This window comes from Megascapheus bottae, chromosome 6 (assembly GCF_031878675.1).
Source record: "Megascapheus bottae isolate mThoBot1 chromosome 6, mThoBot2.hap1, whole genome shotgun sequence".
NCBI classification, from domain to species: Eukaryota; Metazoa; Chordata; class Mammalia; order Rodentia; family Geomyidae; genus Megascapheus; species Megascapheus bottae.
In genome coordinates, this window is record NC_143514.1 from 57615667 (window position 1) to 57641868 (window position 26202).

Below are 26202 nucleotides of genomic sequence, written 5' to 3' on the forward strand. Positions count from 1 at the left end.
TCTCAAGGCTAGAGCTCTACCACTAGCCACAGCACCACTTCTTGTTTTTTTATTTTCTATGTATGTGGCACCAAGGAATCGAACCCGGGCCTTCGAGCATTCTAGGCAAGCACTCTACCACTAGGCTAAACTCCCACCCCAAGAACATGAGACTCCTATCTCCAATTAATCACTAGAAAATGGCTCAGGGGTAGTGTGGTATATGCTGAAGAGCTCCCAGGCCCAGAGTCAAGCCCATGACTGACAAAAACAAACAACAACAAAAAACCATTTAGTTAAGAAAAAATTTTATTATACTTTATACTCTGTTTTATATTCCCAGCAGTGGAATACTTTAAAGATCCATCATAGTTTTCTTACTGAGACATTAAGATATCCTAAGATGACAAATTACTAAACAATGATGACATTGTTCAGTAATACCAACTACCTTCCCTTTCAACTGTGTGCATTTGTGTGTATAAAATAAGCTCCCCAGTGAACAAATTTAATTTGTCAATAGTCTACTTGTTTTAGATTTTAGGGTTCTATATTATTAACTCATTTCTGTTTCTAAGTTCAGAGTAGAGTGAACTTTTAACATAAATGTTAACAAATACATAAAAAAGTGAAAAAGACCTTCAGGAGAGTCTGTCTATTCCCTTGTACAGAATGTTTGCTTTCTACAATTACATTCAAAGTACAGTACCTTTGACCCTTGGGCTTAAGGCTTACAAATTATTTGGTCTGGCTTTGTCCTGGCAACTGCAAGCAGGACTCAAAATTCAGTACATTTAGCTTTTTTTTCCAAAACAAAATTGAATAAATCTAGATCTGTAAATCTAGAGAAGAGCAATAAATGTGTTATAGTTATCATTTAGTAACAAAATGTAAAGTCATTCAGTAGTAGATTTTTTTTGTTTCTGGCTCAGTCTGCTCCCTTAGCTGTCTAAACACCCACATATATTCTAATTTTCATACTCCATTCTCAAGGGAGACAACTGAGAGTTTCTTGTATTGTTATAGCTAAGTGAAAACCCAAGCTTTCTGAGTATTGCCTTTCAGAGTCCAGGGTGGTTTATTGTAGTTCAAAACCCTGTAAAACCAAGTTAAGACTAGATATTAGATGACAGTTAGTGGCCACTGTTCTAGCTATTTCTAATGGTGTTGGATGCTGAGATGCTGTAATAGTACATATTTGACCCCTAGTGATGGATGTAATCAGAAGTTTATAAAAATCGCTTCTGGTAGTTACAAAGATTTCTTCAGAGTTCTCAGTTGCTTAATTTTTCATTTGCTGCCAAGATTGTAGATGATGAAATGCCAAGTATTAAGAATGGAGTGGGAGAGTTCAGTAATATTTGGGTCACAATGTCATTACCTTTACTAGGTTTGCTCCTTTTGTTTTCTTTGGTGTCTACTCATTTAGGAAGATGTATCTCTGCCATTCCCCTTCCTTGTTGGAACTTGAATACTTTCCAATTAAGCCTTTACTACTCCTTGGGAATTAGGGAGGTTGATGAGAGAGTCCAAAGCAATGTGATAAGTAGCTAAAAAGCATATACGGGATTGAATTAAGGATAGTGTTTCATAAAGTGGGATTAGAGCAACCCACCCTCATGAGTAAGTTTTAGATTGCTATATATTGATGATCCTTTTAGTGAAGTAGATCCCATCATAGATTTAGAAACTTCAGACATCAGTTCTTCTCCATGCCTTACTTTCTCCTATAGGTACCATTCTTTTGATCTTTGCTTTCATCTTTTCTTTTTTCTCTTCTAGTAGAACTGTTTCTATTCTTGTGCAATGCTACCTGTCAGTCTGTCCTGAGTCATACTCTTTTTCCCCCTCCAACTTATAGGACTTTGATTCTCAGTATCCTTCCTTATGCTATTGAATCTTCTCTTTTACCTGTTTTTTGTTTTTTTTTTTTTTAGCTTTTAAAAAGTGTTTTTTTACCTACTAACAAGCATGTTGGCTTATAACAGGTGCTACTCATTTGGGGAGAAATGTACTACATCTTATTTTAGTTACGAAATTTCTTTCTTTTGAGGAGCTAAGAGTCTCATCTCATGATAAAGAGAATTAAATATAGACAAGTCCTGTGACATAGGTATTTACACCTTTCTAGAGGAGCAGAATTTCATATTAAGAGAAAGAGGATGCAGAAGCAGCAGAGGTTTGTCAGGCTTTGGGTAGTAGGGGTTGTTTGGTTTGAAGTTTGAAGGAAAAATAGAAGGCACTCAGAATAAGTAGGGGAAGGGCATTCTGACAAATAGGCCCTGTTCTTTATAGAATTGTGGTTATCCTTCATATAGCTTGTATCATAGATGGTGGTAATTAAATTAGCAGGAGTATTAGCATGGTTGCTATCCTCTATGTGTGTGTGTGTGTGTGTGTGTGTGTGTGTTGGGAGGAGTTGGAAGGGTAGAAAATGTAGGCATATGATGTAATTTTGCATATGAAGCAGTATATTAAATACCATGTTATGCTTATAGTTTTAGGAATTTAAAGAAGAATAAAAGATTAGTAAAAACTGAAGCATTTGAAAATGAGGTTAGATTTAGTATGCTAAAAGAAAGGGAACATTGCAAGTTTTTGGAATAGTGACATGAGAGATTTCTCTTGTGGTATACATGAACTTGAGGTGATTAGCAGAGATGGAGGCATGGTGAGAAATCAAGTATCCAGGAGGCCAACTAGGAAGCTTTTGGAATGAGGTGAGGTAATAAGGGCCTGACATTTCTTAACTCGATTTCCATAATCAGGTTCATCAGAGCCTCTCATGCTGTTTTAAAATTTGCCACCATCTGTTCTCTTATACAAGTGGACTTCTGTCATCACTGTTCCACTAATAGGCTTCTTTCTAGAGTTACTAGTGATCTAACCAAATCTAATGGTAATCTTTTGTTTTCCTGCTTAATGGGAAACTACTCTCGGCAGCTACAACCTTACTACCAATAAATGGAGGCACTTTCTGCTTCACTAACGAGCATATATAAAATTTAATAAATTGTGAACAAAGTGAAATCCCATCGTTTCAAAGTTTAAAACTGAGCCATGTTTTTAATACTGTACTTAAAATTTTGCTCCAGAGAACAGTTGATTACAAGTACAACAATAATATAATTGTCTTTGAAGAGTAGGAGGAACCTTTTTCTAGTGCTGTGTCATCAAGTCCCTGTACCAGTCAAGAAGTTTTCTTTTGACCAAGGTACTTTAAATTCTTTTTTATTCATTCATTCATTCATTCATTCATTCATTCATTCATTCATTTATTTATTGCCAGTTCTGGGGCTTGAACTCTGGGCCTGTCCTTAGGCTTACTCAAGGCTAGAGCTCTACTATTTGAGCCATAGCACCATTTCTGGCTTTTTCTATGTGTATGGTAGTGAGGAATCGAACTCAGTCAACTCAGTCTTCATGCATGCTAGGCAAGCTTCCGGCCCCATATTATTATTATTTGTATCTTGTTTTGTTGGTACCAGTACTGAACTTAGGGCTTTATACTTGCCAGACTTGAGCCATCCATTTATCCTGTAGCTTTAGTTATATTTCAGATGTCTCTGTTTTTGCCTGGACTGGCTTAGACTGCTGATCTTTCTGCTTCCCAGTAGTTAGAATTACAGATATAAGCCAGGTCCTTTTAGGCCTGCCTGCCCTCTTTCCCTTCCTCCCTTCCTCCCTTCCTTCTTTCCTCCTTTCCTTCTTTTCCACTTTTGTTGGTTATGGGCTTGAATTCAAGGTCTAGGCACTATCCTTGAGCTTTGATGCTCAAGACTAATGCTTACTACTTTGAGCCACAGTACTGCTCTGGTTTTCTGGTGGTTGATTGGAGATGAGAGTCTCACAGACTTTCCTGCCAAGACTGGCTTTAAAATCAAGATCCTCAGATCTTGGCCTTTTCCTGAGTGGCTATGATTACAGAAATGAGGCATCAGCTCCAGGTCACTATTTCTCCTTTGATACCTGAGTAGATGGGCTTGTATTCTCTGCCTTCTAGTTAACAATTTCAGTGTTATGTGTCATGCTTTCCTTTCTGTATTCTCATTTTCAATCCTTAGACCAGGATTTTTGCTTTTCTAGAATATGTATTAGCTTGAAAAGATTTGTCTTCTCTTTTTTTAAAATTTTTTATTGTAATTAATAAAAGGGTTACATGATATTTGCCAGATAGAAGGTGCATTAATTCACATACTGTCTTCTCTTTTTGAGTGGCTGAATTTTTTCTACCTTAGAGATAATACATTAAATTGTACCTTTGCCTAGGTCTGAGCTTCTAATGTTGCTTTTTAGTCTTATACATTGTATTCCCAGTTTTTATAAGCTGCTTCCTTGACTTGTTTATGAAAAATAACTGCCTAGTACTGCTTATTTTCCTTTTGTTTTGCTCATCACTGTCTGTGTTTGTATTCCTGATTCTGGTCAGCTTTCCCAGCTTATTTATTTCCTGCTGTTCTTGTCAATCCTGCTTTATCCTTCCTATCCCTTACCTGCTAAGCTTTTCCTTTCCTGGAGGCAAATTCCTCTATGTATTTTTCAGTTCTCTGAGTTCTTTCCTTCACCTTTTTACTGTTTTCATTTTTGCCTTCACTTTTACTTAGTTTATAAAACTCCCCTAAAGTGTGAATGAATTTAAGGCACAGACATACAGTTTCAAATTTTAAGGGCTTATGTTTTGATAAATAAGCTGAATGGCAGACTGATTTTTTTCATACCATGATACTATACCTTGTTAAAGTGGCAGGTATTCTTTTTAGAAAGACTGACAACAGCAATTTCTATGTATGTATCATTCTATATTTTGAGTACTTTAAACAAGTTTATTATGTTTTAGAAAGAAAAAAATTAAGAAAAATATCAGGAATGTTGGTCCCTTAAATATTTGATTTGGTCATTAACACACTCAATCTTTTTCCTCCAGATTTAACTCAGGCTTTCCCTCACTTTGGAACTCCTAGATTTGTGAATATTGGATTATTTTGAGAAGCAGGGGTTCTTTCCTTGATACTGACTAAGGAGTCTATTTACCTTCAGGATGACATCTGAACTGGAGAGCAGCCTAACATCCATGGACTGGTTACCACAGCTTACCATGAGAGCAGCCATCCAAAAATCTGATGCTACACAAAATGCACATGGAACAGGAATTTCTAAGAAGAATGCACTTCTTGACCCAAATACAACTCTGGACCAGGAAGAAGTACAACAGCACAAAGATGGGAAACCTCCATACAGTTATGCCAGCCTCATTACGTTTGCAATTAATAGCTCACCCAAAAAGAAAATGACTTTAAGTGAAATTTACCAGTGGATATGTGATAACTTCCCATATTATAGAGAGGCTGGCAGTGGTTGGAAGGTAGGTATTTTATTTAAATTATTTTTTCTGGTACAATGAGAATAGTGTTTACTATAGAAAATAAGACTTTATAAAAGTTAATATAATTTAAGGTACAGTTTACTAGAAATCAACATATGGAGTTCAGGTAAATTGATAGTGTAAGGTAAAAAACCATATTCTTCATCTTCCCTGACTTAAACATTATTTAAGGCTTTTAGATTTATGCAAGGCACACAGAAGTAGTGTAGACTATTTCCTTTATGCATTAATCTATTTCCTTTAATATTAACATTTTAATCCACAGTTAACAACACTAAAAGAGCTAGAGATGTAGCTCAGTTGTAGAATGTTTGTCTAGGATTTACATAGTCTTGGATTTCATCCCCAGTACCACCAAAAAGTGGGGAGGGGACAGTTAAAATCAAAACCTAGGAGATAATGTTAGTATAATACTGGTAATCAAGTAATCCTGTTAATTACTGAGTAAATTCTAATCTTTATTCAGATTTCATCAGAATGGCTTTGACTTATTCTATCCTCTGCCTCCCAAGTGCTGAGATTACAATTATGCACTACTTCTTCTGGTCTACACTTTTTGTGTGTGTGTGTGTGTATGCCAGTCCTGGGACTCAGTAAGAGCCTGAGCACTGTCCTTGGGTTTTTCCTCAAAGCTAGCACTCTGCCATTTGAGCCACAGCACCACTTCTAGTTTTTTCTATGTTTGTGGTACTGAGGAATCGAACCCCAGTCTTTGTGCATGCTAGGCAAGCACTCTACCACTAGGCCAAACTCCTGGCCCTGGTCTAACTTCTTTAAGGAGACGTTTGATATACCATTAATTATTGATTTATGGCATATAACAAATGCTCCAACTTAATTTCTTTGTCTCTTCCTTTTTTCACTTTTTCCTTTTTCTAGTCTTGGGACTTGAACTCAGGGCCTGATGCTCTTGCTTGGCTACTTCATTCAAGGCTGGCTCTCTACCACTTGAATCACAGCTCCACTTCTGAAGTAGCTAGAATTACGGGTGTGAGCCATCAGTGCCCAGTTTCTGCATGTTTTTTCCTCCCTCCTTTTCTCCCTCCCTCCCTTCCTTCCAATGATACTGATTGAAAGGCTTAAGCTCAGGGCCTTGTGCTCCAACTTTTTGTTCACAGTTGGCACTCTACTTAACTAAACCCACATTTGGTCAGACTGACATTTTACTGGTTAATTGAAGTCTTGTTGAATAGTTAGGATTGCAGGCATGACCCTCTGTTGCCTTCCTTATTCATTTTCTTACATAGAAATTATCTAGTTAGCTGGACACGGTGGCTCATACCTATAATCCTAGCTACTCAGGATCATGGTTCAAAGCCAGCCCAGATACTAAAGTCCATGAGACTCTTTAATTAACCACCAGAAAACTGGAAGAGGTGCTGTGGCTCAAGGGATAGGGCGATAGCCTTGAGCCGAAGAGCTCAGGGACAATGCCAGGCCTAGAGTTCACATTCCATGACCGGGGGGTGGGGGTGGGGGGTGGGTTACCTAGTTATGGGGCTTGGAGCATGGCCTAGTGGTGGAGTGCTTGCCTAGCATGTACGGACCCCTGGTTTTGATTCCTCAGTACTACATATACAGAAAAAGCTGGAAGTGGTGCTGTGGCTCAAGTGGTAGAGCACTAGCCTTGAGAAAGCTCAAGGACAGTGCCCAGGCCCTGAGTACAAGGCCCAGAACTGGCCAAAAAAAAAAGAAAAGAAAAGAAAAAGAAATTATCTAGTTATGGGTTGTTGGATATGTGTATCCAAGTGGGGAGAAGAAAGGGTATTTGTTATTAGTTTTTCATCAGATGAGGCTGTAAATTTCTTCTGAACCTTCTCATTTCAATCTTTGCCTTACCATTTGACTAAATTTATTAAAGACATTTGCTGATACATTATAAATCAGTGAAGTACCTTGCATCATGGCAGATAATCAGAGGTTAAGGGAAAGGGGCTACATTGTATTTTTATATCATCTATGCTATTGCATACAGCACTTTTTGTTTTCTTATCTCATTATTAATAGCTGTATGTTTAAATTTTAAATTTTATTCACAAATCTTGTGTTTTTTTGTTTTGGTTTCTGTACACAAATATTCAAATGATAGCTGCTTTTTCCACTGTAAGTGTATCAAGCACTGTTCTAAGTGCTTTTTTTTGGTGGGTGGGTCGGTCGTGGGACTGAACTCTGGGCCTGGGTGCTATCCCTGAACTCTTCAGCTCAAGGCTACTGCCTTACTCCTTGAGCCACAGCCCCACTTTCTAAATTCTTTATACTATTGTCACAACAGTTACATTAAGTAGATCACCATTGTTCATGTTTTAAAGATAACTGAGGTTTAGAAAGGTTAAATCTCTCAGCTAGAGAATGGTAGAGTCAAAATTTGGTGCTAGACTTGATAGATTTGGAAATATCAATATGCTTATGATCTTAACCAGTATACAGGGTTCATAATTTTGCAAACATGACATAAATATTTGTTGAATTTAATTTAAGATGAGCTCTCTCTTTCACAATCAACTGACTGAGAGATGATTGCTCATAATATCCTTTGAATGAGAGTCTACTCTAACCCAGTATTCCAGTGGAGAAATACATTATGAAATGTGACCCAAGAATCAGAGCATCCATCAAAGCAAGTAGTAGTGATTTACTTAAATTGTGAAACTTTGGGGCGGGGAGTTTGGCCTAGTGGTAAGCATGTTAGCTTAGCATGCATGAAGACCTAGGTTTGAGTCCTTGGTACCACACATATAGAAAAAAGCTGAAAATGGTGCTGTGACTCAAGTGGTAGAGCTCTAGCCTTGAGAAAGCCCAAGGACAGTGCTCAGACCTGGAGTTCAAGGCCCAGGACTGGCCAAAAAAAAAATAATAATAATTGTGAAACTTTGCATTGAAGATGTCTTCTGTCAAAATGTAGATGAGGGAGATTGAAGGTTTAGATAAATCGGTTTGGCGTTAGAAAAACATAGAGAATGGGCAGTAAGAATTTGTGGGTGTTTTATCAACTTATAAACTTAGATGCCTACATGTACCAGACAGGTAATAGTAGAAAAAATAACATAAATTGAAGTGTGTGCTTCTTATGTAAAAAGAATAGCTATTTTCTAGTTCTCCAAGCAAAGTGATAATCTAGATTTTTTTCCCTGAAATTTTCCCATGTGTTTGCACACCTGTATGTGCATGCATGCCTGCTGGTCCTGGGCCTTTAAACTTCCAGGGCCTGGGTGGTGTCCTTGAGTTGGGCATGCTTGCTCTACCCCTTGAGCCACAACACCCCTTCTGGCTTTTTCTCTTTTTGTTGTTGTCTCATGACTTTTGTGCTAGGCTGGCTTTTTTTTTTCTTTTTCTTTTTTTTTTTCCAAGTCCTGGGTTAAGCTCAGGGCCTGAACACTGTCCTTGAACTTTCTCAAGGCTAGATGCTCTACCACTTGAGCCACAGCATCACGTCTGACTTTTCCTATGTATGTGGTTTCAAGGAATTGAACCCTGGTCTTCGTGTATGCTAGGCAAGCACTCTATCACTAGGCTAAACTCCTAGCCCCTGGGCTGGCTTTGAACTGTGATCCTGAGATCTCAGCCTCCCGAATAGCTAGGATTATAGGAATGAGCCACTGGTGTCCAGCTTCCTTCTGGCTTTTTCTGTGCATGTGGTACAAGCGAATCAAACCCAGGGCTTCATGCATGTTAGGCAAGTACTCTACCAGTAGGCCATGCTCCTGGCCCCTGTCCTTGAGTTTTTCTACTCAAGGTTAGCTCTCTACCACTTGGGCCACATCTCCACTTATGGTTTTTGGTGATAAATTAGAGATAAGAGTCTCAAGGACCTTCCTGCCCAGGATCACTGATCTATAAATCTCAACCTCCTGAGGAATTAGAATTATAGGCATGAGGAACTAGTGCTCAGTGAATTTTCCAATTTTTAAATGTTATCATTTCTAAATTAGTTAAATATTTTGCTGTATTGACATGTCATTTGGCTGTGTTCAGTTTATGGATTACTATTTTGCAATCTCTATTTAGCATAGCCCCCTCCCTATCTTTTTCCCCAGCTAATTTTATAGCCTATCACTGATTTTCACCTTTGTGAAACACTGTGGTAGGCTTTGGAAAAACTAAGAAGCTTGGCACATTGCCCTTAGGGAAATTAATCTTATTAGATGAAAACGATATACACAAAGAATGTGCCTATATAAAAAGGTTTTTTTTTTTTTTGCCAGTCCTGAGGCTTGAACTCAGGGCCTAGGCACTATCCTTGAGCTTTCTCAAGGCTAGTCCTTTACCACTTGAGTCACAACACCACTTCCAGCCTTTTCTGTGTATGTGGTACCAGGAATTGAACTCAGGGCTTCATATGTGCTAGGCAAGCACTCTACCACTAGGTCATACTCCCAATTAACATGTTTGTTCTCAGGAGAAATGTCTGCATTGTATTTAAATTTCATGGATGATCACTGAAGTCATGGCTGTAAATGTGATGGACTAAGTAGCAGATACCAAAGCAAATAGGGAGATGAAAAAAGGAGCTAGGGTTAGAAACCTAAAAATTTTCAACATTTAAGTTTTTGTAGAGGAAGAAGACCACGTAGAGATTTGTTTTCTTTTTAGATTTGGTTTCATTTTTTTAAATTATATCTTACTCATTTATTAATTTTAATAGTTTAATCTTTAAAAATTTTTTTTTAAGGTATTGGTGTTTGAACTCTATTTTGCACTTGTGAGGCAGGTACTCTGTCACGTGAACCATGTTTTCAACCCTGAAATTCTTTTTAGTGGTTGCTGAAGGGTTTCATATATTATCTACCACAGTCTGTTTAGGCTGATAAATTTTAAAAACACAGTCCGGGTAATATAAACATTAAACACTTGTTACATTTCTAGATATTGGAAATTCTACATGAAATTATTGACAGATTTGGTGTCTGGAAGCTATTGTACTAGTCTTAGTGAAAGTGTACTTTCTGGTTTATAGATGGCTGTCATCTTGGTATAATTTCACATGGTAGAAGGGGCAAATGAGATTTTTCTTTTATAAGCACTAATAATCCTTTTCATTGGAATTAAGTTTCAACACAAGAATTTTTTTTCTCCCCAGGTCATGGGGCTTGAGCTCTGGGCCTGGGCACTGTCCCTGAGCTCCTCAGCTCAAGGTCACTGACCTACCTCTTGAGCCACAGCCCCACTTGCAGTTTTCTAGTGGTTAGTTGGGGATAAGAGTCTCACATTCTTTAGTGCCTGGGCTGGCTTTGAGCCCTGATCCTCACATCTCAGCCTCCTGAGTAGCTAGAATTATAGTTGGAAATCACAGTGCGCAGCTAAGAAGTTTTATTTTTGTCGTTGTGGATTTTTTTTTAAAGTGTAATAATAGAAGGGTTACAGTTATATTCACCAGATAGAAGGTGCATTACTTCACAAACATTGATTGGTTTTGGATCTTGAACTTAAGGCCTCTGTACTGTCCCTGACCTTTTCTGCTCAAGGCAAATACTCTACCACTTTGAACTACAGCTCTACTTCCAGTTTCCTGTGGGTAATTGGAGATACAAGTCTCACTAATTTTCCTGCTCTGGCTGGCTTTAATCTGCTATCCTCAGATCTCAGCCTCTTTAATGGCTAGGATTACAGGCGTGAACCACCAATGCCTGCCTGACATCACAGGAATTTTGTGAGGCACAAATATTCCACTCATTATAACCTCTTTAACTTACTATAGTCTACTTTTATGTAGTATTAATCTACTTTACGTATTCTATAAAACCTTTATAAGCTATCCTTTGCTCTATCCTTTATGCTGTTTTCACACATTTTACTTGTATTTTATAAACCCTATAAAAACTTACTGCATTTTCTTTAGGTAGTCTTTCAAGGATTTTATAAGTAAGAAAATAAATGCCATTTAAATTCACTTTTATTTTTATAATTTCTGGTATACTTCAGCCTGATGAATTTTCTTAATAGTGTTGTTAGCCAGGTAGCACTAAAGGAAATCTTTGAAATTCTGGAAATGTTTATCTTTTATTTTTTTCCCCCCCAGTCTGGCCTCAGTGCTGGGATGACAGCACTCCTGACTTTTTTTTTTTGCCAGTCCTGGGCTTGAGTTCAGGGCCTGAGCACTGCTCTTGGGCTTTCTCAAGGCTAGAGCTCTACCACTTGTGCCATAGCACTAACTTCCAGCCTTCAATGGTGGGTTTTTAATTTACTGTGCTTGGTATGTAGGGTGGTGTTTTATGTTATTTTTGGAAGTTTCTTGTCTGTTAATTTTTGAAGTTTTCCTTCTGCCTGCTTTTTTTTTTTTCTGGGACTTGAATTATATATGTGTTATATATAATTGTATATGTATTATGCAAACATATGTATTACTTTTCAATGATCTGGTAAAGTCTGGGTGCACATCTGTGTATAATTGTTAGGCTGAACCCAGGATCTTGAGAGCATGCCAAGCAAGTGTTCTCCTATCAAGTTATATACACCTAGCCCTTAACATTAAATTTTTTTTTTTTGGCAAAAATGTGGTTAAACATGATCTATAAGCTGTTTAGATCTTGCAAGAAAGCAAAAAGTATAAAATAGGCAGCTGGGTGCCAGTGGCTCATGCCTATAATCCCAGGAGATTGAGGTCTGAGGATTGCAGTTTGAAACTAACCCAGGCTTTTTATCTTCAGTGAAATCAAAGAAAAATGAGGAAGTGGTGCTGTGGCTCAAGTGGTAAAATGCTATCCTTGAACAAAAAGAACTCAGGGAGAGTGCCTAGGCCCAGAGGTCAAAAAAGGAAAATTTCACATAGACTAACTTCTTATATTTTGTGTTGTGATTTGTTTCCAAGAATAAATAAAACCATAATCTGTATACAGTTTTGTATTTCTCCTTTAATGTTTAGTTTTATTATTAGACATCTTCCTGCATCAGTAAAGAGTCTTAAATACTACATTATCATGGAATTCACTAGAAATTGTCTTGTCTAATAACTTCTTCCCTTTTTAGCATGCATATTTGGGAAATCAGCTCTAATTTGAAGATGATTCAAAAAATGTATTCCATTTGCTGTTGTATTCCACTGCATAAAAACATTCAGGTTTTTGATTATGTTCTCAAAAGATTTAAAAAAAAAAATTCCATTCATGCAATGGCTTTTCTTCTTTAATTTCAGAATTCCATTCGACATAATCTGTCACTGAACAAATGTTTCCTTAAAGTGCCTCGATCCAAGGATGACCCTGGAAAGGTAGGATTATTTTGTTAAAAGCAATTGGATTCTTCTGTATGTCTTGTCATGTTTGAATTATATTGATCAGGAACCTCTGTGACAAAGCAAGTACTCTTCTACCCCATTTCACCCTGGTATTAGTGTGTTTTAAGGACCAATTAGTGATAGCTTTACTTTAAGCAACAGAAAGCCAGCTAGAGATAGCCCTCAGTTGTTTATTTTTTCCTATTCTAGTTTTTGATTGCTTTCTTAAGTATTGCATATTGAATTTGATGTTCAAACTGCTTTTTAGGAACTATCATCTATTAACTACTTATTATAAATTGTAATAATTGGCAAGTGAAAAATTTTGACCTTGAAATGTTTGTGTTATTACCCTGTTTTCTTAGCAGGTATTTTTTCCTTCTTGATTATCTCCTATTACCATTACATTTTTAAGTTTTTAATTTACAAGGATTTCTTTTTTTAAACCTCGACATCCCTCTCCCCCTTTTAGTAGCCATGTCAGCTATAGAGCGGCTGTAGATTGTTGTAGTTGGTTTTCTTTTTGTACTCCAATTGGAAATTAGGGTTTCATGCCTTCTAGCAGGTGTTCTATTGCTTCTTCCATACCTTTTGCAATTTGCTTGGTTTCAGAAACTCAGATCATATCTATTTGGACCGTATTTAGTTGCCTGCATAAATAACTAGTTTAAGACTTTTAGACATTATACCTTTTGGCAAGATAGATTCTTGTTTGAATGGTTAGACTTCTTTAGGCTAATGTCCCTGGAAGAATATTTCTAAAATGTAAGTGTAATTACATAAGCACCTGCTTAAAAGTATCCTTTGATATCTTGGGGATGCTTGCTTACTATGTTATAAAATCCTTTATAAGTGTTTCCTTAATCTGTCATTTGAATTAAGATTTTCTTCATTCAAAACTTACTCTGTGAGGAACCTCTTGAACTTTCCTAAACATGCCTTTCATATTCTTAAAGGCCTCTTGTTTGTGATTTAAGATCGATAGATGATATTACTTCTCTGGAACTTTTGTTTCCCCAGTTCATCAGTTTGTTTTGCATTCCTCTTATTTGTTATTGTCCTGCCTTTTTCTTTATCTTTGGGCTTGCTTTCTCTAATTTGCTGTGAATGTAACATAGACACGGATCTTTCAAGAATGTTAGTTTACCATACAGTTTGTGTTTTGAGTGTTTTTCATTCTTCATTTTGTCCTACTGCTCTTATATTAAAGTCTAAATATGTGAAAAGTTGGGTGCTGGTGGCTCATGCCTGTAATCCTAGCTACTCAGGAGACTGATTTGAGGATTGTGGTTTGAAGCAAGCCTGGGCAGGAAAGTCAGTGAGACTCTTATCTACAGTTAATCACTAGAAAACTGGAGGTGGAGCTGTAGTTCAAAGAGGTAGAGTGGTAGCCTTGAGTGAAAAGTCTCAGGGATATTAGCTCCCAGACCCAGAATTCAAGCCCCACACCTGATTAAAAGACAAACTAAGCAAACAAAAAACAGATGTAGGGATCATGTATACTTAACCCTGATGCTTATGCAGCCCCTGGTTGCTGGCACTGAGGAGGTCCCCTTCTTGATTGGTAAATCTGTTATCTTCCACTAGATCTTTAGCTTCTTGAGGTTGCAACAGTTACTAATTTCTACCTTAAAGCAGATACTCCTAAGAAATAAATGTTTTATAGTGCCTTTTGGGATGAAGTGGTTCTCCAAAAGATTGCTATAATACTATCATAGTCTTTCATTTTTATCCTTGTTCATACCTCTATAACTTTGTGAATAGTAATTGACAATGAAAATTTTCTTTCCTTCAAAGCAGACTGATTAAAACTAAGCTAGAATTTGTTATATACCTACCTTTCTTTGTAATTTTCTTATCTGTAGTATGTATGAGTCAGATTGAGAAATATTTTGAAAGGACATTGGAAATTTTATTTGCAACTTGTGAAGGCACTAATTGAATTTTAAAAACATTTGATTTTGATATAACTTTTTTTTTTTTGTACTGGTCCTAGGGCTTGAACTCAGGGCCTAAACTTTTTTTTGCTCAAGGCTAACGCTTTACCATTTGAGCCATAGCTTCACTGTCAGCTTTTTTGGTGCTTACTTGAAGGGAAGAGGCAAGGCTTTTCTGCCTGGGCTGGCTTTGACCCTTCTATCATAGCGTTCTGAGTAGAATTATAGCCATGAACCACTGACACTGAGCTGATTTAACTTGTAATAAGAATGTTTTGAAAACTTCAGTACTAGCTAGCACCTTTTTAGGGGGGAGTGGGTCATGGGGCTTGAACTCTGGGCCTGGGTACTGTCCTTGAGCTCTTCAGCTCAAGGCTACCATCCTACCCCTGGGCCTGGGTGTTGTCCCTGAGCTCTTCAGCTCAAGGTTATGGTGTACCCCTAGAGCCAGAGTTCCACTTTTCATTTTTAGTGATTAATTGGAGATAAGAGTCTCTCAGTCTTTAGTGCCCGGGCTGGCTTTAAACCAAGATCCTCAGATCTTAGCCCCTGAGTATCTGGGATTATAGGAGTGAGCCACTGCACCCAGTTTGGCTAGCACATTTTAATTGTGGTACTGGAGAATGACTTATTCGTTGTGGAATAAGAACCCAGTTATATTGGCTAGACTTACAACCCAACCCATAGCTAAATTAAGGATGGGTGGAGAGTGATAACTCTGCAAGAATTGGAACTGGATTAAGTTCTACCAATTAGGTTATCTCTTTCCATTTGTTAGTTTGGCTAATTTCTCTAATGGCTTCATTTTTATCCCAATTTGTAGCCCAGGTTGCTACCAACAGGTTGTTGTTTCCATTCTGCCATCTTAGTGACAACAGTGTGTCCCTTCCATGTCCCTCACCTTCCTTTCAGGTCACCTGGAATTATAGCAGGTATCTTAAAGTGAATACTGATTAGTGATTTTTCTATTATGCCAATCTTCCTCAAAAGGGAGGCCAAAATGTTAGTTAAGTTTTGGTACTTACTTATGAATTGTTTTTTTCTTTTTGTATTACAGTGTTTCCTGGCATTTGAGGAGCTTTTCCAAAACCACCCTCACCACAGTGGGAGAAAACCATTGAGCCAAGGTGGGGTGGGAGTAGATTTTTATTTTGGGTGTGGGGTAGACTTTAACCCCTTAGGGTTTGCTAGCCATATCCTAGCAAAGAGATAGAATTAACTCAATACAACATCTTCTGATGTGTTACCCAAGAGATGTAAAGATCAATCTGAAGTTGAACTGTGTTCTTGAATTATAGCTTGTTTGTTTATGCCAGTCCTGGGGCTTGAACTCAGTACTTTTGAGCACTGTCCTTGGGCTTTTCTCAAGGCTAGAGCTCTACCATTTGAGCCATAGCACCACTTCCATCTAGCCTTTTCTGTGTATGTGTTACTGAGGAATCAAACCCAGGGCTTCGTGCATGCTAGGCAAGTGCTCTACCACTGGGCCACTCTTCTGGATTATATATACATCTATGTAAAATAATACACACACACACACTGCTGGCATTGTGATTTGCACTCTGGGACTTTGATTTGCTAGGCAGATATTTTAACACTGAGCCACACTCTTTAGACCTTTTGGCTTTAGGTGTTCTGTTTTATGCTGGTCCTAGGGCTTAAATGCAAGGCCTGGGTACTCTCCCTTCACTTACTTGCTTAAGGCTAACACTATCCCTTGAGCCACAGTTTGACTTCTAGCTTTTTGGTGCATAATTGGAGATTGCCTTTTATTTATTTTATTTATTTTCTAACTCTAAACCTCAGTTTTAATATATTTAACCTTAAAATTAACATAAAAATTATAAGGTAAAATGCACAGAATGTAAGCACCACTATAGTCAAAATAAGATGAGTATTCTGTAGTATTCTTTGGAGTCAGCTCCTTCCTTTTCCTCAACTCTGGAAAGTAATGATCTGTTTTCTGTCCAGATTTCCCTTTCCCTCCCCCTCCCCCTCCCTCCTCTGTCCCTCTCCCCTCTTTCTCCCCTTTCTTCTCTCTCTCTCTCTCTCTCTCTCTCTCTCTCTCTCTCTCTCTCTCTCTCTCTCTCTCTCTCTCTCTCTGTCTCTCTCTCTCTCTGTCTCTCTCTCTCTCTCTCTCTGTCTCTGTCTCTGTCTCTGTCTCTGTCTCTTTCATCCCAGGGCTTGAACTCAGGGCCTGAGCATTGTCCTTGAGCTTTCTCAAGGCTAGAGCTCTATCACTCCAGCTTTTTCTATATGTGTGATATTGAGGAATCAGACCTGGGCTTTCATGCATGCTAGGCCAGACTCCTGGATCCCAGATTTTTGTCTCTTACACACACAAACGAAACAGGTTCCTTGGTACTAAGCCACGCCTCTAACCCTTTTTTCATGATTCTTATTATTGAGATAGTCTCACCTCCTATCTAAACATACACCTGGACCATAGTCTGATTATTTTAGGTGTCCCGTTGTAGATAGGATAACAGGCATACACTACCATGCTTCCAGCTTCTTTCTATTGGAGTAGTGCCTTGTAGACTCTTCTGCCTGGGCTGGCCTGAAACTATATAGTCTTCTTTTATCAGTTTCTCTTATAGAATGGCAGGTGAGTGTTACCATATCTAGTTAAGAGTTGAGAAGGCAAGTGATGAACTTTTCTGTCTGGACTGGCTGTCCTGTACCCCTGTTCTTCCCAGTCTCAGCCACCCAAATAGCTAGTATTACAGGTGTGACCCTTTAGCACTTGGTGTAAGTGTTCGTTCTTTATTTAGAGTGCCTTTTTAAATTTAGTGTCATGCATTTGAGACTGACCCATGGTATGGGTATTTGTAACTTGTTCTGTTTTACTGTGTGTTTCTATCATATGGCCTTACCATAATTTAAAAACCATTTGAAGGGCATGTGGGCAATTGGTAGTTACAAATTCATTTTTCATGAAGTTCTTTTGGTTTATAGCATAATTTACAGACACTGAGATACAACACTAAAATAGTAAGCTAATTTTTTGTATGGATTCTATATTAAACATGATGAGCTGTATTTCTTCTTGACAATTCATTGTGCTGTAGTAAACTCTCTCCAATTTCAAAACAGTTTTTTAAAAAGGATTAAGCATTGATGACTTAAAATTAAGAAATAACTAGTAATGTAGGGGATAGCCTTAACATTTAGAGAAATCACTTATTTAGTCAATATGATAATTACATATTTTAAACCCACTGATTAGAAATAAATTTCTTAACTGTCTCCAGTAATAGTTAGCTTAAATCAGTTGCCAGTGTATTCATATGTGACTAGATTTAAAACAAAAAACAAAAAACACAGTTGTCCAAAACAGGTGTTCTCCAGGGACTTGAACTGGCATTGGAGTAGTTACACCTTGATTTAGCCAGTTTGCCAGCCTAACAGTCTACCTTTGAGTTAACCACTAGAAAACTGGAAGTGGTGCTGTGGCTCCAGGGGTAGGGCGGTATCCTTGATCTGAAGAGCTCAGGGACAACACCCAGGCCCAGAGTTCAAGCTCCACGACTGACTAAAAAAAAAAAAAATTCACTGTGTGTAATAATCATGTGGACCCCTTTCCCCCCTTTCTTGGCAACCAGTAGACTATTAGATGTTCCTAGAGTTTGGGCCACCTACCAGCTCCTGCCCTGTCTGATCTACAATTGCCCTTTCCCATCGCCCATTAACACAAGACCTGAAAGAATATCATCCAGATGCCATGTCCCAAACTACATGCAGCAGGACAGGAACCCACGTTACAAGGCAGTGGTTACCGGGTTTTTAGATAGCTATTATCTCAAACTTGTCATTTTCATCAGTCTGTAAAAAAAAAAGAAAGGGCTCTCTGCCCAGGCTGCAAGCTCTTGCTGGTACTGGTTCTTGGATAGCAGAAGCACGATCTGCTCTGTGGTGAAGTTCTGCAGGGGGCAGTTTCCACATTGGCTTCAAGTTATACCTTTTCAAAACCTTGCTCCGTGCTTCCCTTCCATCTTCATGGGTTCTGATGTTCCTGTGGGAGCCTCAGCAGCAGGTTCTGAGTAGTTGCCAGCATCTTGTCCCAGCACTCTGCCTTCACCTGCAAGGTTCAACAGAAGCTACTGCAATTCCTTCTTATCCCTCTTCTCCTGGGACGGCCAATTGACACACTTATCTTTCTGATATAGCTCATCCAGGACTTCCAACTGTGTGTATGCTGGGGTCGGGGGTGGGGGGGAGGTCTGTGTGTCTTGGGGCTTGAACCTCTGCCTGGGTGCTGTCCCTGAGCTCTTCAGCTCAAGGCTACCACCTTACCCTTGAACCAAGCCCCACTTCCCGTTTTCTAAAGGTTAATTGGAGATACAAGTCTCAGGTCCTTTTGTTCCCAGGCTGGCTTTGAACTGGGCTGGTTTTGAACCATGATTTTCAGATCTTAGCCTCCTGAGTAGCTAGGATTACAGGCGTGAGTCATTGCATCTGGCTTCCATCTGTTTTTAATAGAAAACTGTGAACACTTCAATGTTGGTGACGTGTCTGATAGCTAGCTGCGTCCATGTTGGATTGGAGTTCACTTGATTCTAGTAGTCCACACTGCCAGGCAGGTTGTGGGCAAAGCAGGTTTTCAGCTTCTTGGGCACATGTGTGCCCTGCTTCTTGTTCCCAGACATGCCATGGTTCTAGCTCTTGGGGAAGAAGACCTGGTGCTCCAGCTTTATCTGGCATTGGGCTGCTAGGTTAGCCAGACATTGGTAGTACGCCTGCTGCTACCAGCTGCTGTTAGTACAGCAGCTACCAGCTGAGTTTTACCTTTTTTGATTCAGCAACTGATAGTGCTTCAAGGTAAAAATTCCACATGGCTTGTGGGTTGCCTACATCGTAATATAGTCATGTCAAGTGATGTTGTCTCCTCACCATTTTCTTCTTTTTTTTTTTTTTGCTCACTACTTCCTTTTCCCAAGGGAAAGCCAGGAAACTCAGCTGCTTGTTCTGATGTCTTAATTGCTTCTAGGCACTTCAGTATGGTCCCCCAACTTGTTCTACATCTGCTTCTGCTCCAGCTGTTCCAGCAGCGGGGTCTGCTTCAGCAAGTGGTGCTGCATGCCTCCCTCTCTGAGATCAGTTGCTGATTGGAGGCCATGTGCTATTCACAGGTGGCTCTGAGGTCCTGCAGCTGGGCCAGGTATTGGTCAGGCATCTCTTGCAAATCCTGAGCTAGTTGGCTCCTTAACTCAGTTATCTCTTTCCATTCTTCTAACTTCTCTAGTTGATCTAGCTTCTCCTGCAAATATTTCTTCACCTGCTGCTCTAAAAGCAAGATGCTGGTGAGCTTCTTCTTCTCACTGTTGAGCCTGTGAAAGCATCCTGCAGCTGGGCCATCTGATCTTTCAGCCCTCAGTGGTGCAGGACTGGGCATCTTATGGTCTCATGTCCTCTCCATTGTTTCAAGGGTCTTGTGTCACTCCTTGGCATATAGATCCCATTCCTTGCCTGCCTTCTCCAGTATCCACAGATGTTCTTCCTGCACCAGGTTCTGGAGACTGAAGCTTTAGTTTTCCTATATCTGATGTGAAGTTGTTCCTCATGTTGTTTAGCTGCATCTGATGGGCCTGGGCTTGCAACTGCAGCTTACCCTGAGATGGTCGTGCAGGGGCCTTTAGGGGTGGCAGCCCTGCCAGCTGTTTTCTCACTTCTACCAGGGTTAATCTCTAGGTCCAACACTTGTCTCACCCCTGCTCTTTCTCCTCATGCGACTTACCTGCTCCAAGAGTTGCTGGATCTTCTTCCATGTGGAACTCTTCCCCTCAGGTCCTCTGCAAAGCTGTCTCCCTTCAACTTTAATGCCACCAATTCTTTCATATTGTCTAGTTGTCTTCCCAACTCTGCTCACTCCAAGTGTTTGTTATAACTGGCAGATTTTGATCTTCATGTCAGGCTTCTTTGTCAGCAGCACTTGCAACCTCTCCTGTAGCTCAGTGTTCTCTTCTTCCAGGTTATCTGGTCTTTTTCTGGAGGTGCAGCTTCACATTCTTCCAGTCTTTAATGAGCTTTAGATTATTCTTGTCTAATTCTGTGTGGTGGACACTGCTGATACTGTCATCTCTAGCTCTGTGACATGGTGCTGTGAAGCTTACAGGTGGTTGGCAAGGCCTTATTAACCACATGCTACATGTGGGCCAGGACAGATTGTAAATTGAATTTTTCTACCAATAACTGTATTGATAGCCTATGAATCTCCAGCTCTGTTTTCAGTACTTCCTGCACACAGGCCATTTTCTCTTTCTCTTTGCTTTATTGATCCCACAGGTCTTTCTTTTTCTGCTTCAGTTTGATCTCACTGTAGAGCTGCTGGCTTCATATACTGCTGGAGTCCAGGGCAAGTACCAGGTGCTGGTAGCGCCTTTCCAGATCTTCAGTATTATGGGACATGTGATACTCTTGACCTTGGCAGCTCTGACTGAGGCCACAGATGGGAGAGGCTCAGAGTCAGTGTGATCTTTGGCTGCACCCTCAGTTGAATTATAGTTCCCAGTAGTATTTGTCTTAGGGTAACCTCCTTTTTTTTTTTTTTTTTTGGTCAGTCATGGGGCTTGAACCCAGGTGCTGTCCCTAAGCTCTTCAGCTCACTGCTAGCACTGAGCCACAGCACACCATCCAGTTTTCTGGTGGTTAATTGAGGATAAGAGTCTCACAGACTTTTGTGACCAGGCTGGCTTTGAACCACTATCCTCCGTCCTCAGCCTCCTGAGTAGCTAGGATTACAGGCATGAGCCACCAGCACTCGGCTAGTTTTCTTCTTTTTCTTGGACTCGACAGATCCATTAGGACAATTGCTCTGCTGGTATTCTTGCAGTAGTTTCTTTCTGCAGCTTTTTTTTTTTTTTTCATCTTTTTTGCTCAGATATTTTAGCACTGGAATGAGTGATGGGGGGGCCAGGGGCTGTGTCACATTCCCAGGCTCTCTGAAATCACCTCTATTCTCACAGTCACCACCAACTATGTCTACTTTCTACTGCATCTACAAAATCACCTTGATTCAATCAGCATTTAATACCTCTATCTCTCTCAACTACTGGTAGTGGAGTAAGCCAACAGAAGACAGAAGGAATACCAGTGCTACTAGGTATGGGCATGGACCCAATTCTTGTATCTCATTGGTCAAGGGAACATGAAAAATAGGAGATATGGCCAGAATCTTGTGATTCAGGTCGAATGCAGGGAGCTACTCCTGCAACTCCATCCCTATACAACCCTGTCTAGTTTGGTTGGGGGAAAGGTGGGATCTCCTCTGGCTTCTATCACACAACCATGGTCACCAGAATTTCCACTAGGCATCTAACTGTACCTTCAGACATGACACCAAGAAACTATATCTGCCCACGTCCAATGTCTTTAGGTCTTCACTCCATGACCATATTTACTGACACTTGTATTCTGATCTGGGAACCATTGAGGTTCATACTGGTCTTGATAAAATCTACTTTTTCAGTTACCCTGGGAGTGGAGGATTCAGGAATATCATAGATCCAGGGCTCCTCTCTACAAGTATTGGCCAAGTTGTAGATCTAGACCATGTGTTCCGTACACTTTGGCTAGTGATCCTAGAGAGATCAGAAACACAATCATAAGAAGAATGGGAATGTCTGAGAAATCTGTGCTGCTGCTGTCTAGAAGTATGTGGAATCCACACCAGCACAAAAAGAAGAATGTTGATTGGCAGATGGCTGAAAACAAATCTGTTAGCCAAGCAGTCCGCTAACCAGCCTCATCCAAATAATGTCCATGTTCCTGGGCAGCTCTCCACCATTCCAGGGACCTTGAACATGTATTTCAGCCCTGCGGTGATTGATTGTCCCCCATTGATTGGCTGAAGTGATTATTGAGTACGGGTAGCTTTCCCTTCCAATGAAAAATTTGCTTGTTGTGGTGATATACACCTGAAATCCTCTCTGCTCAGATCCCTTCTTTGGATTAATGTGTTTTTGCCAGAAGGCCAGTCATTGTGAAATGCATGTTACCATAATTTGGGGTGTTGGTGACTCCTTATCTGTTGACTAAGATGGTAGTTGTTCCAAGTGTAGACCACAGCAGATAATGTTATGCTTAAGTATACTTACTTGTACAGTAAGTATAACCTGTGCTGAAAAGTATGGTTACTTTATTTATGACGCATTCAGATAGCAATAGCATCATACAGCATTGTGGGGGAAAACAAGGCAGTCATTGAAAATGAATTGCAGTTGGGCACGGTGCCAAGGATTACACCTGTAATCCTTGTTACTCAGGAGGCTGAGATCTGAGGATTGTGGTTCAAAACTAGTCCAGGCACTAAAGACCATGCAACTCTTATCTTCAATTAACCACTAGAAAATGAGAAGTGGAGCTGAGGCTCAAGGGGATAGGGTGGTAGCCTTGAGCTGAAAAGCTCAGGGACAGTGCCCAGGCCCAGAGTTAAAAAATACGAAATAAAGAAAAAGAAAGAAAGAAAGGAAGGATGGATTGCCAAGTGTAAACTAGGAGAGAAAGAAAATATTTAAGATACAGAATAAAGGTAGGGAAGTTAAGGAAACTTTAGAGATAGGTGTGCATTGAGATGTAAAGAAGAACAATCTTTGATGATTTATTTTACAAGGTAGCATATAATTGTTGATGGGATTAGTTAAAATATAAAATTCCCAGATTTAGCCATTGAGAATGGCTAGCCATTTATGATAGGATATGCTCTCCCAGGAGTATGAAATTAATGTTAGCCTTTTAAGTTTAATTATGTATCATGACATTTTTCAACATTGCATTTTCAGCATCACTCTTACTAAAGATAGCAAGCATATTTTGTGTTGATATAAAATTTTAAGCAGAATGTTTTCTTGAACTAGTGAATAGAATTGCTGGGTTGGAGTGTGAAGGACTGTTAAGAAACTGCATTCTTTTTTCCAGAGTACTTTGCTATTTTGCATTCTCAAGAGAAATGGCATGTGAGTTCCAGTTGCTCAACATTCTGGCCAGCAGTGTGGTACTAGTTATCCTTTAACTTTAGTTGGGTGTCGTATCTCATCATAGTAATTTTCATTTTCCAGTCCATTGACTTTAGGATCTTTTTCTGTGATTACTACTATCCTTGGGCTTTTCCTCAAGGATAGCACTCTACTACTTGAGCCACAGCACCACTTCTGGCTTTTCTGTGTATGTGGTACCAATGAATTGAACCTGGGTCTTCATTCATGCTAGGCAAGCACTCTATCACTAGGCCAAACTCCCTGCCCTGTATTTCCTATTTTTTGAAGTTTGAGTTTTTCATTAAAAAGTTGACAATTTTTTCTTAGATTTGTGCTTTGAAAAATATTTTGTCATACTGAATTTGCCTTTTGGTTTTCATAGTAATTTATGTGTGTATACGTGTGTGTGTGTGTGTGTGTGTGTGTGTGTGTGTGTGTGTGTATTTATTTATTTATTGCTAATCCTGGAGCTTGCACTCAGGGCCTGGGCACTGTCCTTGCGCTTTCTCAAAGCTCGTGCTCTACCACTTAAGCCACAGCACCACTTCTGGCTCTTTCTGTGTATGTGGTACCAAGGAATTGAACCCAGGGCTTCGTGCATGCTAGGTAAGCACTCTACCACTAGGCTACGCTCCTAGCCCTGTCTTCATAGTAATTTAAAGGGTAAAAATAGTGAATTTTAATAAAATATAATTTATCCATTTAATTTACCAGTTTTACCCTTTTCTAGAGTCCAGAAAATCAATGTCATAAGGATTTTCTCATATGTTTTCTTCTGTAAGTTTGGTGTTTTACTTCGTGACAGGTAGCTGAGTTGTATAACTAATATATATTTGATTGGGGGTTCTTGATTCCATTTTTCTTTAAGATTATATATTTTATTTGCATATAAGCTATATTTAAATATAACGAGGCATACATCTCAATAAAATTTAGTTTTATCAAAAATATAATTCAAGGGGCTGGGAGTTTGGCCTAATGGTAGAGTGCTTGCTTGCCTAGAATGCATGAAATCCCGGGTTTGATTCCTTGGTGCTGAGGCTCAAGTGGTAGAGCTCTAGCCTTGAGAAAGCCCAAGGACAGTGCTCAGGCCCAGGATTAGCAAAAAAAAAGTATATATATGTATATATATATACACACACACACACATATGTATATATATGTATATATATACACACATACATACATACAATATGCATATATATAATTCAGTAATTTAGTGTATTTGTGAAATTGTATAACCATTGTGCTAATTCTGGGACATTTTCATTTTATTACCCAAGAAAGAAAGGCTATATGTCCATTCACAGTTACTCATTATCTCTCTTAACTCAAGCTGCTAGCAACAATTAATTAATTATTTTTTTGCCAGTCCCGGTGCTTGGAGTCAGTGTCTGGGCACTATTCCCTGAGCTGCTTCTCCTCAAGACTAGTGCTCTACCACCTGAACCACAACACCACTTCTGGCTTTTTCTATTTATGTGATACTGAGAAATCGAACCTAGTGCTTAATGCATGCTAGGCAAGTAATCTACCACTAAGCCACATTCCCAACCAGGTGATCTTCAGCTCAAGGCTACTGCCCTACCCCATGTCCCTGAGCTCTTCAGCTCAAGGCTACCATCCTACCTTTGAGCCAAGCCACACTTCTCGTTTTCTAGAGCTTAATTGGAGATAAGAGACTCAGGTCCTTTTATGCCCAGGCTGGCTTTGAACCTTGATCCTCAGATCTCAGCCTCCGAGTAGCTGGGATTACAGGCATAAGCCACTGCACCCTGCTAGAATATATGATCTTTTGTATTGGGCTGTTATTTAGCATAGGCTTTCAAGGCCATCTATATTATAGCATATAATGATACTTCATTTTTAAATAACTAGATGATATTCCATTGTATTTGGCATGCTATAATAGTTTATCTGTTCATTCATTTTGTGACATTTAGATTATTTCTACTTTTGGCCATCATTATAAAAAGCTGTTGTGATCAATTGTTTATAATTACTACTGTGGAAAAGTTAATTTCTCTGGAGTATGTTTCTATTTGAAATTTCTGGGCAATATATTTCATCTTTTTTTTAAAGTCATACAAAACAACTTTTAATTGAATGTTTCCTGTCTTTTTTATTTTTTAAGAATTTATTAATGTTGATTTTTACATCATATTTTAAATGACAAGTTTAACAAACAAGTGTTCAAGGAGGGAATCTCTATTTACAATCATATTTCATCTTTTGAAGAGCTGTCAACTTTCTTTGTAAAATGCTGTACTTTTCTAGTCTCTCAATTAGTGAGGACTCCAGCTTTCCCATGCTGGTCTGTCTCTATTTTGAAGACATATCTCATTTTACTATGGGTTTGATTCACCTTGTCCTACTGGTAAATATTGTTATCATGTTCTTGGACATTTGTATATGTTCTTAGATTATTTGCTCATTTTAAGTTGTGTTGTCTACTCGTAATTATTGAGCTGTAAGAGTTGTATTACATCTTGTTACATACTTTGTGTGTGCATATGTGTGTGTGTGTGCGCACATGTGTGTGCGCGCATGTGTGTGTGCATGCGTGCACACCAGTCCTGGGACTTGAACTTAGGACCAGCGCCCCGTCTCTGAACCTTTTTTTCTCTCATTGAGGCTAGCACTCCACCATTTGAGCCACAGCTCCACTTCTAGCTTTTTGGAGGTTATTTTGGAGAAGAGTGTCATGGATTTTTCTGC

At 39.2% G+C, this 26202-nt stretch overlaps 1 protein-coding gene across 6 annotated transcripts in view; it reads left to right on the plus strand.

Annotated features, from left to right (window-relative positions):
• Foxj3 (forkhead box J3) overlaps window positions 1–26202 on the plus strand; it is a 92579-nt gene that overhangs the window by 23480 nt on the left and 42897 nt on the right. For all 6 annotated transcript variants that reach the window (XM_090335081.1, XM_090335084.1, XM_090335083.1 and 3 more), the window contains exons 3-4: window positions 5017–5341; window positions 12492–12566. In XM_090335081.1, coding sequence (XP_090191207.1) covers window positions 5017–5341; window positions 12492–12566 — 400 coding nt within the window. The remainder of the gene's footprint in view (window positions 1–5016; window positions 5342–12491; window positions 12567–26202) is intronic.